This window comes from Bombina bombina, chromosome 6 (genome assembly GCF_027579735.1).
Source record: "Bombina bombina isolate aBomBom1 chromosome 6, aBomBom1.pri, whole genome shotgun sequence".
NCBI classification, from domain to species: domain Eukaryota; kingdom Metazoa; phylum Chordata; class Amphibia; order Anura; family Bombinatoridae; genus Bombina; species Bombina bombina.
The window spans coordinates 272,222,134-272,238,963 of record NC_069504.1 but is presented as its reverse complement, the minus strand read 5'-3'; the positions used below and the strand labels follow the sequence as shown (position 1 = coordinate 272,238,963).

Here is a 16,830-nt window from a genome sequence, read left to right as displayed (position 1 = left end):
GAGGCTAATGGATCTGTTAGCATCCTGGTTGCCCTTAAATAGCGTCAAGCTATTTAATCAGGAAAGGGGGGAGTGTGTCCTGATCTGATTATTCAGATGTATATCTTTGTGCGCAAAAGATATTTTCGAAAACGGGGGTTTGTTAAAAAATTGGTGTTATAAAAAATATAAATATTTGGGTATTAAAAGAATATATAAGTGTATATATGAGATAGGGTCACATTAAAACACTATCTGTATAAAAAAGGGGGCCATATAATAATTTATAAATTTAAAAATTTAAAAATTGAAGGATGTCGTTTGGGACATTACTAGGTATTAAAGTATAATGATATATCAGAAAAAATATACTGATATCTGTCCGAAGATGAGTTAGCAAGGATAGAATACAGTACAATAGGTACTTGTGTAAGGTGTGAAAAAGAGGTTTATATAAAATATAAAATATAAAAATATGAAAAAAACTAACTAAACTAAAAATAAAATTAAAGTTAACTGGCATGTACGAATGTAGGATAAAAATATATGTATATGTGATTACGTATATACATATTTATATGTGAGTATATAATAATCAATAGGAATAATAGAAACCAGATTTATATTAATATAATTGAGTTCAAGGTGTGTTTTATTCTTCAAAGGAAGGCTGCTAGATCTATATCTGTGTTCAGGCCATATGGTTTCCTAGTTTTCAATTTATGGATCCAGTATGTTTCTCTCTTTCTTAACTGGAGTAACCTATTCTCTCCTATTTTATATGGAATATGTTCAATGGCTATAATCTTTAAGCCTTCCACACTTTTTTCGTGGAATTCCTCGAAGTGGGTACCAATGCCATACTCTGGTTTATCACTGGTGATGTTCTTTGTATGTTCTAAAAATCTGGTCTTCAGCGTTCTTTTCGTTCTACCTATATATATTTTATTACAACTAAAAGTTAATTGGTAAACAACGAATTCGGATTTGCAGTTCATCAAACTATTGATTTCAAATTTGTTGTTTTCATTGTCTCTAATCCATTTGTTTTCTTCCTTGTTTTTACTGATATGTTCGCAACACACACAGTTTTTCCGGTTACATTTATAGAAACCTTTAGTTTTGGTTTTTAGCCAATTTCCCTGGGTTGGTGCTTTTTTAGTTTTTAGTTTAGTAGGAGCTAGTATGTTTTTAAGATTTGTGTTTTTCTTGTAAGTAATTTTCGGTTTCTCCGGTAGTGTTTCCTTTAGAAAGGGGTCCTTTCTGAGCAGATGCCAGTGTTTATTCAATATTTTTTCAATGTTTTTGGCCCCACTATTGTATGTGGTAATAAACCTGGGACAAATAGTGTAATCCATATCTGTATTATTTGTATTTACTGTTTTTTTCGAGTTTAGTAGATTATCTCGGTCTATTTTGCTTACTCTCTCATAAGCCTTATCTACTATTTTCCTGTTATATTTTTTGTTATAAAACTTTTGTTTGAGTACACTTGCTGTTTCTTCAAAATCTTGTTTTCTAGAGCAATTTTTTTTTATTCGCTGGAACTGACCGTACGGAATATTACTGATCCATTTCATGTGATGGTTGCTCGTGGCGTACAAATAGCCATTTGTGTCAGTGTCTTTGGTGTAAATTTTTGTTTCTATCTGTTCGTTTTCAATAAATATAGTGATATCTAGAAAATGTATTTCTCTCTTACTCCATGTATTAGTGAATTTCAGATTACAGTTATTCTGATTGATATGATGGACAAATTCTTCAAAGTGCTTTTCATCTCCGTTCCAGATGATTATGATATCATCAATGAACCTTTTCCATGTGATTATATGTTTCAAGAATGTGTTATTTTTCCATATGTGTTGGTCCTCAAAAGCTCCCATGTACATATTGGCAAAACTAGGGGCAAATTTGGTGCCCATTGCCGTGCCAAATTTTTGGAGGAAAATTTTATTTTCAAATGCAAAGTAATTCTTGGTGAGAATAAAGTTAATTGCTTCCCCAATTAAGGAAATTTGTTCTTTTTTGATATTTGTGTCTGTTGTAAGAATTTGGTCCACTGCACTTATACCTTTACTGTGTGGTATAGATGTATATAGTGCAGTTACATCCAATGTTGCAAGTGAGTAATTGTTATTCCGACGAGTATCTTTCAATAATGTGAGTAGGTGTGGAGTGTACCTTAAGTATGACTTAATTGTTGGTACCACTGGCTGTAAGAAATGATCTACATATTCTGATAAATTACTAGTTAGACTGTTTATACCAGAAATAATTGGGCGTCCTGGAGGATTATTAGTGTCCTTATGCACTTTTGGTAAGTGGTAGAATACTGCGGTCTTTATCATGTCTGTCGATAAGAATTTATATTCGTCATCGTCCAAAATGTTTTCTTTCTTAGCATTTCTTAATAATTGAGCATATTCATCTGAGAATTGGCTGGTGGGGTCTTTTGATAGTACTTCATAGGTCTCTGTATCTGACAGTATCCTATTTGCTTCGCTAATATAATCTCTTTTGTTTTGTATTACTATAGAACCACCTTTATCAGCCTCTCTAAAGACCAGTGTTTCATCTTTACTTAGATTCTTTAGGATTCTTTCTTCCTTACTTGTAAGATTTTTGTTGTCCAGTTTGAATGATTTACACATTGACTCTAAATCGTTGAGTAAATATATATATAGTGGGTGCTGTGCATCAGTTTTGTGCTCTGAAGAAGGGGGAGTATATCCCCGAAACGTTAAAATAAATTTGTTATTCTTTTGAAGAAATCCTGATGTTTACCGTTTATTGTGCAGTACTTATATATACTGTATGTACAGTGGATATAAAAAGTCTACACACCCCTGTTAAAATGTCAGATTTCTTTGATGTAAAAAAATGAGACAAAGATAAATCATTTCAGAACTTTTTCCACCTTTAATGTGACCTATAAACTGTACAACTCAATTGAAAAACAAACTGAAATCTTTTAGGTAAAGGGAAATAAAAATAAAATAATATGGTTGCATAAGTGTGAACACCCTTAAACTAATACTTTATTGAAGCACCTTTTGATTTTATTACAGCACTCAGTCTTTTGGGTATGATTTTTTCAGCATGGCACATCTTGACATGGCAAGATTTGCCCACTCTTCTTTGCAAAATCACTCTAAATCTGTCAGAATGTGAGGGCATCTCCTGTGCACCCCCCTCTTCAGATCACCCCACAGATTTTCGATCGGATTCAGGTCTTTTTTATTTTTATATCCACTGTATATATATATATATATATATATATATATATATATATATATATATATATATATATACACACTAGCCGGTAAGCCTGCCCAGAGGGCAGTCTATGTTTAAAAAATATAAACCCCCAAGATAAAGTTACAAAAAATAAAAAAAAGTCTGTTTACTGTTAGGGGGGACTTAGTATTTTTTAAATGCAAAAGAGCTGTTTAACTAATGCCCTACAAAAGGCCCATTTAAGGGCTATTGGTAGTTTAGTTTAGATTAGGGGGTGTCTTTATTTTGGGGGTGCTTTTTTATTTTCATAGGAATTAGGTTTAATTTTTTTTTTTTGTAATTTTAGATTATTTTTGTAATTTAATGTTAAGTTTTATTTGTTTTAAGTGTAACTTAGTATTGGGGTAATTTAAGGGGTGTTAGGTTAGGGGGCTTATTAATTAAATTAGTTATTTGCATTGTGGTGGGTTGGCGGTTTAGGAGTTAATAGGTTAATTCGGTTAATTGCGATGTGGGGGGTTGGCGGTTTAGGAGTTAATAGGTTAATTAGGTTTATTGTGATGTGGGGGTTTTGTCAGTTTAGGGGTTAATAGGTTAATTAGGTTTATAGCGATGTGGGGGTTGGTGGTTTAGGGGTTAATAGGTTAATTAGATTTATTACAATGTGGGGGGTTTAATTATGTTATTTGCGGATTAGGGGTTAATTACTTTATTGTTTTGCGATGTTGGCGGTTTCGGTGTCTGTTAACACTTCTTGCGGGAGCTTAGGTTTTTTTTGCTATACTTCGTGCGGGCGGTTAGGTTTTTTTTTTCTTGCGGGTGGTTTCATGTTTTTTCGTGTTTCATGCGGGCGGTTGCGTGGTTTTTTTTTTAAGGCTTCGTTTGCCTACGCTGCATCCAGGTGGATTCCGAAAATGACAGGGTGGTGAAAGCATCGATCGGAGGTGGATTCTTTAACCGCCCTGCCCTTTTTGGAATCCACCTGGATCCAGCTTAAGCTATATGTGGATTCCACCTGGATGCAGCTTAAGCTGTATGTGGATTCTTTTGCCAACATTCCTTTGTATAGATATACAGTCATGGTCAAAAATATTGGCAACTCTGCATCTCTGTCAGATAATGCCCCACTTTGCCCAGAAAATTGTTTCAATTACAAATGTTTAGGCATTCTCATGTTTATTTATTTTGTTTGTATTGGTATGACACAAAAAAAGTGAAGAAAAAAAGCCAAATCTGACACATTCTATGCAAAACTCCAAAAATGGACTGGACAAAATTATTGGCACTCTCAATTTAATATTTGGTAGCACACCTCTTGGAAAAAATAACTTAAATTAATCGCTTCCTGTAAACATCAATGGGTTTCTTTTTTTTTATTTTGCTTTTTAAAAATAATTTTATTGCAGGTAAACATTGCAGTAACAGTATAACAGACAATCTTCTAAATACATCGCATAAGAATATATCTGTACATTCTTTGAATAAATAACATGACATTATTGACATTTCAGTGTTAGGCACATACAGGACATGTTATTCTTTAACATTCTACTTGACATCTCCTAAAATAGAGATATTGCAACATACCTATATGGTTTGAGAAAATATTCAGTAGGGTTAGGTATGCGGCGAATGTCGCCATATATAGATACACTAACATATTATTGTTGTTTAGATACAATAATAAACAATTAAGTGTGAACCTAATCTTACACGTTGCTTACTGGTTCCTAGACTCATCAGCGTACAAAGGGGGAGAAAGGAAGAGAAAGAAGGAACAGAAAGGGTTAGTGAAGGAGGGGAAGGGGGAGGGGGAATAGGGATTAGGGGGGATCTCACTTCTCTAAACTGGACTGGGGGCACCCCATTTCACTCACAGCGGGGTGCCCTGTCTAGAATTATCCTGTAGTTCCTAACGGGATTGTTTGAGTTCATCGCTCAATACCTATTGCAGTCTATTCTTTTCATTGTGACAGATATGCCTCCCAGGGTTCCCAGATTTGACTGAACTCTACCGACTGTTTTCTAACTCTGAAAACATAGTCTTCCATGGACTTAACATAATTCAAATATTCAACTACTCCCTGCCACCTAGGAGGATGTACCTTTTTCCAATTCCTAGCCATCAGCATTTTTATCGAAGTCAGTAAGTAAAGGAGTAGGGATCGCTTATTGTTTGGGAATTTTTTAACTCCTAGATACAGAAGGGCTAAGCTCGGGGAAGTGACCTCTGGTAATCCTAATGTAGAGCACACACTCCGGAGCTTATACCAGAGTGGCTGAAGTTTAGTGCACGACCACCAAATGTGGAGCGGGGTATCCACCTCCCCACAGTCTGTGATGGCCTTAGTCCACTCTTGTGCTGTGTAAATCAGTCTCAATTCAGTCTCCCATGCAACCATGTGTCTCATCTTTATAAGTACAGGGTCCCCCAAAAGACATTTATAATGTGTTGTTAGAGGCTTATACAGTTGGAGTCCAGTCTGCCACCTAATCTCCCAAACAGTGGGGTTCTGGATCTTATCTGTCAGGAACCCCATGCTTTCATGAGGGATCGTAGTGTTAAAAACTAAAATTCCAGCTGAGGGGGGAGATCAAACCCAGTCACCATTTCTTGGTAAGTAAGCAAGCTGTCATTCAGATAGAAGTACCTTAGATAAGTGAATTCTACCTGCCTCCATCTGTTCACCCGCGTATTAGACAGACCCTGAAGTAAAGTGATGATAGGATGGATTGGCGAGGGGTGGGGGCAATCAATGGATTATGTTGTAGCTTGTACCAAGCCAAACGACATCCCTTAACCAATTTATTGGAAACGGTAATAGTTGAGGCCAGATGTGGGGGAACCACAACAGGTCTGACAGGTCGATATATGCCGGTAGGGATGCCTGTTCCAATTCCCTCCATCTCAAAGGTGGAAGATCCCTTCCTCATGCCGAAGCATGAGAGATCATTGTCGCCTCGTAATATAATCGAACACTCGAAGACCCAATCCTCCCCTTTCCACAGGAGCCTGTAGATAAGTCGCTGCAACTCTAGGTTTCTTATTATTCCAAACATAAGCGTTAAATAGCGCCTGGAAATTCCATAATATCCTTGCTGGGACTGAGATTGGGATACATCTAAGGATGTATGTCAGTTTAGGAAGGACCATCATTTTCAGAGCTGCAATCCTACCTATCTAGGAAATCTCATCATATTTTCTAGATTTAAGTATTTCTATCCACCTCTTTTAAGGAGCTAGCATCGCAGTTAACTTGGATGAACGATTTCTCTGTCATGGGACTAGGAACACCCCCAAGTGACAAATCCCCCTAGTCGACCACTTAAAGGAATATTTTCTCCGGAGGTCTCTCTGTTTCTGCCTGATCTATATTCAACAGAAAGAACTCTGTTTTTGTCACATTCATTTTGTAGTTCGAGATCTCCGCTAAATGATTCTATTAAGGACATAAGGAGGGGAAGCGAAAGTTGTCGGGTCTGTAATGAATAGTGTGAGATCGTCCGCGAAGTAGGGCTAGTTTTGTATTGTATCGTGGTATCGTGAGGCCCTGAATCATCTTGTCTTGCCTAATTGCTTCTGCCAGTGGCTCTATTACTAGAGCAAATAGCATTGAGGATAATGGGCACCCCTGCCTAGTTCCATTATGTATCTGAATTCTAGCATCAATGAGTTTCTTACACCTCTCTATAGGAATTTTGGACCACTCTTCTTTGGCCAACTGCTCCAGGTCTCTCAGATTGAAAAGGTTCCTTTTCTCAAATGCTGTTTTGAGATCTCTCCACAGGTGCTCTATGGGATTGAGATCTGGACTCATTGCTGGACAGTTTCAGTACTCTCCAGCGCTTTGTATTAAACCATTTCTGGGTGCTTTTTGACATGAGCTTTGGGTCATTGTCCTGTTGACGGAGACCCAACTTTCTGACACTGAGCCCTACATTGCACACAGAATTCGTTGGTAGTCTTCAGATTTCATAATGCCATTTACACAGTCAAGACATCCAGTGCCTGAAGCAGCAAAGCAACCCCAAAACATCAGTGAACCTCCACCATGTTTGACTGTAGGGACTGTATTCTTTTCTGTAAAAAATGTAGATGAGGAAAAACATCAAGCACTGAGTCCCCGGTGTAACTTAGATCCAAAGGTTTATTGGAACAGAGCCAGTGATGGACAATAAGGTGCTCCTAATGCCTGACAGGTTTTCTTTTCTCTTAAAAGCCTCATTTCTTTTTCTGAAAAACAGTAGAATGATTGGTCTTTACAAAAAGCTGTAATTTTGTTTGTCTGTCCACAGGCACATTCTCCCAAAAAGGAATTTGACCTCAGGTAAGTTTTGGCAAATTCCAATCTAGCTTTTATGTGTTCTGTGTCAGCAGTGGGGTCCTCCTGGGTCCCTTTTCAATTCTGATGTGACGTATAGAGTGAGCTGACACATTTGTACCCTGTGCCTGAATGTCAGCTTGAATTTGACTGGAAGTTGATCAAGGTTCTTTAGCCACTATTTGAACAATCCATTGCAATCTTTGATCAATTTTTCTCTTTCGTCCACGTCCAGGGAGATTAGCTACAGTGCCATGGGCGGTAAACTTCTTGACAATGTTGTGCACAGTGGACACAGGAATATTAAAATCTGAAGCGGAAGACCATCCTTACTCAATTGAGAGAGACTGACATTGCTTTTCTTCAAGAGACACATTTGTCATATTTAGAACATGGAAAATTGAAAAGAGGGGTTAGGAGAGTTTAATTGTTTTCTACACTAGCTCCAGTAGAGGTGTAACCATTTTATTTGGAAAACAACTAGTTATGGAAATTATTGCTGTATATAAAGACCCTGTAGGGAGATATCTTATCATGCAGCCTAAGATTGCTGACAAGCTTTATACCCTTTGCAATTTAAATGCTCCCAATCAGAAATCTAGAGGTTTCTGGGACTATCGTGTTGTGGTTCTAACTCCTTTCATAGATAGTTTTATTATACCAGGGGGGGGGGGTGGATTATTATTTTACCCCTAATTTACTTTGCAACAGACTTAGAAATCACCTTTGGGCTAAACAATTCACTATACCTAGAGATAGTGGTAATTTTGAATCTGAGATCTTTCAGGTTTTGACCTCTTCCCTTAAAGGGATCCTAAACCCAAATGTTTTCTTTTATGATTTGGATAGAGCATTCAATTTTAAGCAACTTTCTAATTTACTCCTATTATCAATTTTTCTTCGTTCTCTTTGAATCTTTATTTGAAAAAGAAGGAATGAAAGCTTAGGAGCCTGACCATTTTTGGTTCAGCACCCTGGATAGCGCTTTCTGATTCTAGCCACCAATCAGCAAGTGCTACCCAGGTGATAAACCTAAAATGGGCCGACTCCTAAGCTTTCACTATTATTTTCAAATAAAGATACCAAGAGAACGAAGAAATATTGATAATAGCAGTAAATTAGAAAGTTGCTTAAAATTGCATGCTCTATCTGAATCATTAATTATTATTTTTTTGGTTTAGTATCCCTTTAATGTGGTGGATATTTGGTGCAAATTTACTTGTGTCTCATGAGCTGTACCTCCCTATTGTCTCTGACCATGCCCCCATAGGGCTTTTCCTTGAAAATGCTAGGCCCTCTAGAAATAGGGGAGTATTGAGATTTTCTCAATATTTAGTTACTTCACAAGACTTCCAAAATTATTTAGGAGAATGTTGGAAGGATTTCCATTCCAACAATGTGCAACATCATAACAACCCAGAACTTTTCTGGAATACGGCCAATGTTGTCTTATCAGGAAATATAATATCTTATTTATCATGCATGAAATGTCTGGCTATGCAGAAACTGGAGGTATTTTGAGATACATTTTCAACTATTTATCTAATTTACCATACTCTCCCCGATTTGTGCCATCATAATCAATATTTTTCACTCAAACGAGAGTATGACACAATAGGATGAAAGGAAAAAGCTTTCATCCTATGGCTGATTTGAATTTGAGGATTCAAATCAGCCAATAAGAATGCAAGGGTACCCCTATATAAAAGGGGGTACCTTGTATTCAATCTTCAGTGTGCGGCTGAGAGACTGAATGAAGAGGACCTCTGTGTCGATGGTCTGAAGAGGAGGACTGACATTGACGCCGCCATCGCCACTGACCTCGCCGCCGCCCCCCGGGATGAAGATAGAAAATGGACCACGGCTGGAATGAAGATGGAAGAAGATGGACCCCGCAATGGATAAAGATGTAACGTTTGGGGGATAATTGTTTTATTTTATACAAAAGAGCTGTTAGCTTTAGGGTAATGCCCTACAAAAGGCCCTTTTAAGGGTTATTGGTAATTTATTTGTAGAATAGGGTTTTTTTTTATTTTGGAGTGGGTTTTTTTCTTTGGAGGGTATTAGAATAGGAATAATTTTTTTTATTTTTGGTAATTTCGTTTTGTTATTTTTTGTAATGGTATTTTTTTGGTGTAAATGTGTTATTTTATTATTTTTTGTAAAGGCTAGTTTATAATTTTTTTGGTAATATTAGTTTTTTTTATTTTTTGTCATTTATTTTTATTTTTTAAAGTAATATCAGATATTTTTAGGGTAAACTCAGGTTTAAATTTTATTTAACAGGTAAGTTTTTATTTTTTTAAGGTAGTTACTATAGTTTTTATTTAATATATGGGTATTTAAATTGGGGTTAAGTAAGGGGTGTGTTAGGTTAGGGGGTTTAGTTATTAGTTTATTACTGTGCGTTTGTGGGGATGGCAGTTTAGGGGTTAATAATTAATTTTATTTAGGGTTGACAATGTGGGGGGAAAGTGGTTTAGGGGTTAATAATTTTATTTAGGGATGGCGATGTGGGGGGATGGTGGTTTAGGGGTTAATAATTTTACTTAGGGTTGGTGAGTGTGGGGGGGTGGCGGTTTTATGGGGTTAATAATTTTATTTAGGGTTGGCCGTGTCTGGGGTGGCGGTTTAGGGGTTAATCGTGTAGTTTATGGGTGTAAGTGTACTTTATAAGGTATTTTTGTTGTGTTATGTGAAATTTTTTAGTTTTGGAAAACACTTTACCAGAGCTCTTAAATCATGGTATGGATTGATGCGGAAAGGAATAATGTAGTAATATAATATCAGCAGAAGAAAAATGGATCACGAAATTGCCGCTGCGCTAGCGCAAAGTCTGTTGCGCATCACTTGTAATCTTACTAAATATAGATTAAATTAGTTTGTTCTATTGGTATGTCCCCTGGCTTTGATGTACCTTAAAGTTGGTGTACCTACCAATAGCCTGTGGGCCATGTGAGTGCAAGAAATGACTGCACTTATCTCAGATGCACTCATTCTAATGTGCATACTGGCTACAAAAAAATACTGGTTCCGGTGAGAGCCCATCTATTGCTGTGTACGTCACAGCAGAGAAACTATGTGTGGAGTATATCGACGACTGAACAGGAGGAGGCTAATAGCAGGCTTGTGACTTACTCCTCACTAGGTGTAATTCTGTCACTGCCCAATGCTCCAATCTCCTATCTCTTGATAGCAGCTCTCTGAGGGGGAAATGGGCCTCAAATCGGTCTAAGGTTCCCTCTCAACAAAGAATCTGGAGCACATCAATTTTTCACCTTCCTCCTGTGGAGGCAAAGAAAAGACTAGAATACCAGAGAGATGTAAGGGATTAGACCATTAGTAATCTTTGCCTCCTTTTAGTGGCTAAGAATTGAATCCCAGGAGTAATGGCTTGTGCACTTTCACTACCGTATGAAAGAAATATATGTTTATTATTTAGAAAAATGTTTAACATTGATTTAAAGGGATATTATATGTGACATGGCCAGGCCCCCCTGCAAGCACCAAAACCAGGGAGGAAATTAGCAGGCTGTCATATTGTTAAGCTTTGAGACAGTAGATAACCTTTCTATTTTGTACGATAATCCCCACTGCTCCAGGGTTATGCTGGGCTTGATCAGATAGAGTCAATCCTCTCTCAGGCAGTACCAAAACCCCCTCTCCAAATTCTTTATAGGTCTGAGGTGTCTCTGCATATCTATCTGTAATGTAGTAGCAGACCCTGACCAAGTAAGATGTATAGCATCACTTTCTATGGCTGCATGTTCTTCAATCTTGTTAAGGGCATCCAATCTCTTGATTTTCATGTGCTCAAAGTCATCAAATAAAGCATACAAGGCTGCACAAAACTCCTCCATAATGAAAAATGATATTGTATTTGAAGTAGTTTCCTTAGATAAAGGACCATGCTGTGCTAGTAACTGCGCAAGGGTGGTGTTGCAGGCCCTATTACTTGCGTGTTGCCAAAGGCCTCAACGGTCTGGATTAGCAAAACAGGAATAATCCCCAAGATTAAAAAATCAATCTGTACATTAATAAATTCTGCCAAGATTTATAGTGAATTCAAGCTGTGGGGCTCCATTACATATACAGCGCCACATAAAAATGCGGCACGTATATTTCACCTGTCAGCCGCAATTTTTACTGACAGGTGAACCGCATCGCAAATTGGTATCACATATTCAGCGCAAGGATTTAAGCGGCAAAAGTGGAGATATTTTACTCCTTTTTCACCTCGCCACACATAGGCAGACGCAGCAAGCCTTGCGCTGAGTATGTGAGCACCGTAACTCCCGTAACTGCCTGAAAATATTAACTAACCCCTAACGCATGCGCAATATCTACCTCATGAAAATAACTAGCACCTAACGCATGCGCAATATCTATCTACCTATCAACCGCAATCCCCCACCGCAATAACTAATAAAGTATATTAACCCCTAATGCGCCATTAACTAAACATCGGAACTAATAATAAAAGTATTAACTCCTAAACCGACAACCCCCACAATGCAATATGCCTAATTAAACTATTAACCAGTAATCCGTCATTCAAACATATAACAAACTACCTATTAAAACTATTAACCCCTAATCCACTAACCCCCCACAACGCAATAATCCTAATAAATCTATTAACCCCTAAACCGCCAAACCCCACAACGCAATAATGCTAATACATCTATTAACCCCTAAACCGCCAAACCCCACAACACAAATAACTAATCACTAAGCCCCCTAACCTAACACCCCCTAAATTAACCCCATTACATAAATTAAAATAATACTAAATTAAAATTAAAAAAACTAGCATTACTTTAAAAATATATATATATTTTTTAAATTAAAGGGACACTGAACCCAATCTTTTTTCTTTCGTGATTTAGATAGAGCAGGCAACTTTCTAATTTACTCCTATTATCAATTTTTCTTCGTTCTCTTGCTATCTTTATTTGAAAAAGAAGGCATCTAAACTTTTTTGGGGTTCAGAACTCTGGACAGCAGTTTTTGATTGGTGGATGAATTTATCCACCAATCAGCAAGGACAACCTAGGTTGTTCACCAAAAATGGGCCGGCATCTAAACTTACATTCTTCCATTTCAAATAAAGATACCAAGAGAATGAAGAAAAATTAATAATAGGAGTAAATTAGAAAGTTGCTTAAAATGTCATGCTCTATCTGAATCACAAAAGAAAAAATTTGGGTTCAGTGTCCCTTTAAGCTAAAATTACAGAAAATAAAAAAGTCTATTGTTACAGAAAATAATAAACAAAATTATCAAAAATAAAAAAATTATACCTAATCCCTATGAAAATAAAAAAGTCCCCCAAAATAAAAACACCCCCTAATCTAATACTAAACTACCGCCCTTAAAATGGCCTTTTGTAGGGCATTTCCCTAAATTAAACAGCTCTTTTCCTTAAAAAAATACTAAGTCCCCCCTCTAGTAAAACCCACCAAAGCCCCCAAAATAAAAATAAAAACTTAACACTAAAAAATCCTAAACTACCCATTGCCCCTAAAGGGGCATTTGTATGGGCATTGCCCTTAAAAGGGCATTCAGCTATTTTTCTGCCCTTAAAAGGGCATTCAGCTCTTTTAAGATTGCCCGAAATCCCTAATCTAAAAAAAAATAAAAACATTTTTTTAAAAAAAGGCCTAACTCTAACCCCCAGATAGGTACTCACGGTTCCTGAAGCCCAGCAGTGAAGTCTTCTTCCAAGCGGCGACCGGTTCCTGAAGTCCGGCGGTGAAGTCTTCTTCCAAGTGGCGAACTCTTCTGTCTTCATCCTGGACCGCGGAACTGAAGACTGGAAACCGCGGAACTGAAGACCGGCGACCACAGAAACATGGAGCGTGGAGTATCCTCTTCGTACGATCGCCGCCGTACACTGAATAGTGAATTTAAGATACGCTATTAAATATGGCATCCCTTGCATTCCTATTGGCTGATTTGATTCTTCAAATTCAAATCAGCCAATAGGATGAGAGCTACTGAAATCCTATTGGTTGATTTAAATCCGTTTGCCGGTCTTCAGTTCTGCGGTCCAGGATGAAGATAGAAGAGGTCGCCACTTGGAAGAAGACTTCACCGCCGGACTTCAGGAACCTGTCGTCGCTTGGAAGAAGACTTCACCACCGGATCTGGGGGTTAGCGTTAGGTCTTTTTTCAAAAATAAAATTATTTTTTTATTTTTCAGATTAGGGATTGTGGGCAATCTTAAAAGAGCTGAATGCCCTTTTAAGGGCAGTAAAAGAGCTGAATGCCCTTTTAAGGGCAAAGCCCATACAAATGCCCCTTTAAGGGCAATGGGTAGTTTAGAATTTTTTAGTGTTAGTTTTTTTTATTTTGGGGGGTTTGGTGGGTGGGGTGTTTTACTGTTAGAAGGGGACTTTTAAGGACTACTATTTGGGGGGGCTTTTTATTTTTATAGGGATTAGGTATATTTTTTTTTATTTTTGATAATTTTGTGTATTATTTTCTGTAATGTTAGACTTTTTTATTTTCTGTAATTTTAGCTTAATTTAAACTTAGTTTTTTTATATCTAAAGTAATGTTAGGTTTTTTTATTTTAATTGTAATTTAGTATTATTTTAATTGATGTAATGGGGTTAATTTAGGGGGTGTTAGGTTAGGGGGCTTAGTGATTAGTTATTTGAGTTGTGGGGTTTGGCGGTTTAGGGGTTAATAGATTTATTAGCATTATTGCATTGTGTGGGTTTGGAGGATTAGGGGTTAATAGTTTTATTAGGTTTATTGCGTTGTGGGTGAATGGCGGATTATGGGTTAATAGTCTTATTAGGTAGTTTGTGATGTTGGGGTTGGCGGATTTAGAGGTTAATACTTTTATTAGGTAGATTGCAATGTATGTAAATTACGTGGTTGGGGGTTGTCGGTTTAGGGGTTAGTACATTTATTATTAGTTGTGATGTGGGTTTGATGGCGGATATAGGGGTTTTACGTGTCGGGTTTATTTTTGGGAGCGGGTTAGACTTTTACGGGAGATTTTATATTTTTTTTTATTTTCTTAGGCGCCGGCAGTTTCTAAAGTGCCGTAAATCACTGGCGACTCCAGAAATTTGTATTTATGGTAATTTCTGGACATCGCTAGTTTATCCACTTACAGGACTTTATGAACTGCCGGCGGGGTTTATTGGATACCCCGATGTGCAAGGTGAAATTACGGGCGGCGCGGGTTTCAGCGATTGCGCTGAGGCCTGCGCCGTATATCTATATAATCTCTCTCAAGACAGAGTAAATCTGCTGCAATTTTTTCAGAGTAAATCTGCTGCCATGACAGCCACCCCAGCCACCCCCCCCCCCCCCATAATTGTACTATTTAATTGCACTTTAGAACAAGTTTAAAGGAGTTTTGCCAAACAAGTACTAACATGATAACAATATTTTTAAATAAAATAAAAGGGAGTATATTTTAAAACAATTTGTGACGGATATGTATAAATATCCTTTTTCTGTTATCAGGACAACTAAAAAAAAAATCAATCCACTAAAACAGAAACAAAATATATACTGGAAAATGGACAAGCGAGTATGTGATCAAGGTCTCATAATTATAATATTGTGGATTGTAAATTTACTTTGTAAGGGATGAGGGATGAAAATTGTATCTCATATCTACTAATACAATATAATTCAAGCTACAGCGATAAAGTAGCCATGTATTTTTACTTATTAGCAATACCCATGTTTCTTTTACATCTCACTCACAGAAGGCTACAATTCTTGTCTGGACAAAGAGGCTCCTACCTTTCTCACAGTGTGGACCATAAAAGCCATCTGGACATTCACAAACATGTCTGTCATTGCAGAAGCCTCCATTCCTGCATCCTCCAGGACATTTTGCTAAATACAGAGGAAAAGTACAAAGTATAAAACTAAGAACATTGTGAATAAACTATATGATATATATATCATTAAATACAATAGAACTGCATAATCATGAAATGCACAAAAAAAAGACAATGCAATAACACTGACGGCCTGATGATCTAAAGTTCTCCACTTGTCAATACTGTAAGGTCCCTCAAAAAAAATTAGAAAGGCAAATTTTAGCTTAAAGAGATATGAAACACATTTTTTTTTTCTTTCATGATTCAGATAGAGCATGCAATTTTAAACAACTTTCTAAATTAGTTATACATTTTTCTTTGTTCCCTTGGTATGCTTTGTTTAATGAGCAGCAATGCACTACTGGTTGCTGACTGAACACATGGGTGAGTCAATGACAATCAGTATATATACATATATATATATATATATATATATATATATATATATATATATATATATATACATACTGTATATATATATCCTATAATATAAAAGGCCAAGTGTGTTTGTCCGAAGCTGTCATGCGCAGTAGAGACAGCGTGAGGACAAACACACCTGGTCTTCTACACACTGACGTGGCAGCTGGACCTGGGAGACAGCAAAAAAGAGGGGGGAGGGAGAGCAAAAGGAAGGGGAGAGAGATAGATAGAGCAAAATAGGGGAGATAGAGATAGTAAAAGAGAGGGGGAGAAAGGGGAGAGAGAGAGCAAAAGAGAGGGGAGAGAGAGCATAAGAGATGGGGAGAGCGCAAAAAGAGGGGGAGAGAGAGGGGGGAAAAGAGAGGAGGGGAGAGAGAGAGCAAAAGAGAGGGGGAAAGAGCAAAAGAGAGGGGGAGTGCGCAAAATAGAGGGGAGAGAGCGCAAAAGAGAGGGGGGAAAGAGAGGGGGAGAGAGAGAGCAAAAGAGAGGGGGAGAGAGAGAGCATAAGAGAGGGGGGAGAGAGCAAAAGAGAGGGGGAGAGAAAGAGCAAAAGAGAGGGGAGAGAGAGCAAAAGAGGGGGGATAGAGAGAGCAAAAGAGAGGAGGAGAGAGAGCATAAGAGAGGGGGGAGAGAGAGAGCAAAAGAGAGGGGAGAGAGACAGCAAAAGAAAGGGGAGAGAGAGCAAAAGAGGGGGATAGAGAGACCAAGAGGGGGGATAGAGAGAGCAAAATAGAGGGGGGGAGAGAGAGCAAAAGAGGGGGAATAGAGAGCAAAAGAGGGGGATAATAAGAGAAAAAGAGAGGGAGAGAGATAGCAAAAGAGAGGGGGAGAGAGCAAAAGAAAGGGGGGAGAGAGAAAGGAAAAGAGGGGGGATAGAGAGAGCAAAAGAGAGGGGCAGAGAGAGCAAAAGAAAGGGGGGAGAGCAAAAGCGAGGAAGAGAGACAGCAAAAGAGAGGGGGAGGGAAAGAGACCACAAAAGAGAGGGGGATAGAGCAAAAGAGAGGGAGGAAAATAGA

The 16,830-nt window shown here is 37.7% G+C and overlaps 1 protein-coding gene across 2 annotated transcripts in view; it reads right to left on the bottom strand.

The window, feature by feature from the left end:
• Positions 1-16,830, bottom strand: part of WIF1 (WNT inhibitory factor 1) — a 283,251-nt gene that overhangs the window by 136,705 nt on the left and 129,716 nt on the right. For both annotated transcript variants that reach the window (XM_053716857.1, XM_053716856.1), the window contains exon 5: positions 15,312-15,407. In XM_053716857.1, coding sequence (XP_053572832.1) covers positions 15,312-15,407 — 96 coding nt within the window. The remainder of the gene's footprint in view (positions 1-15,311; positions 15,408-16,830) is intronic.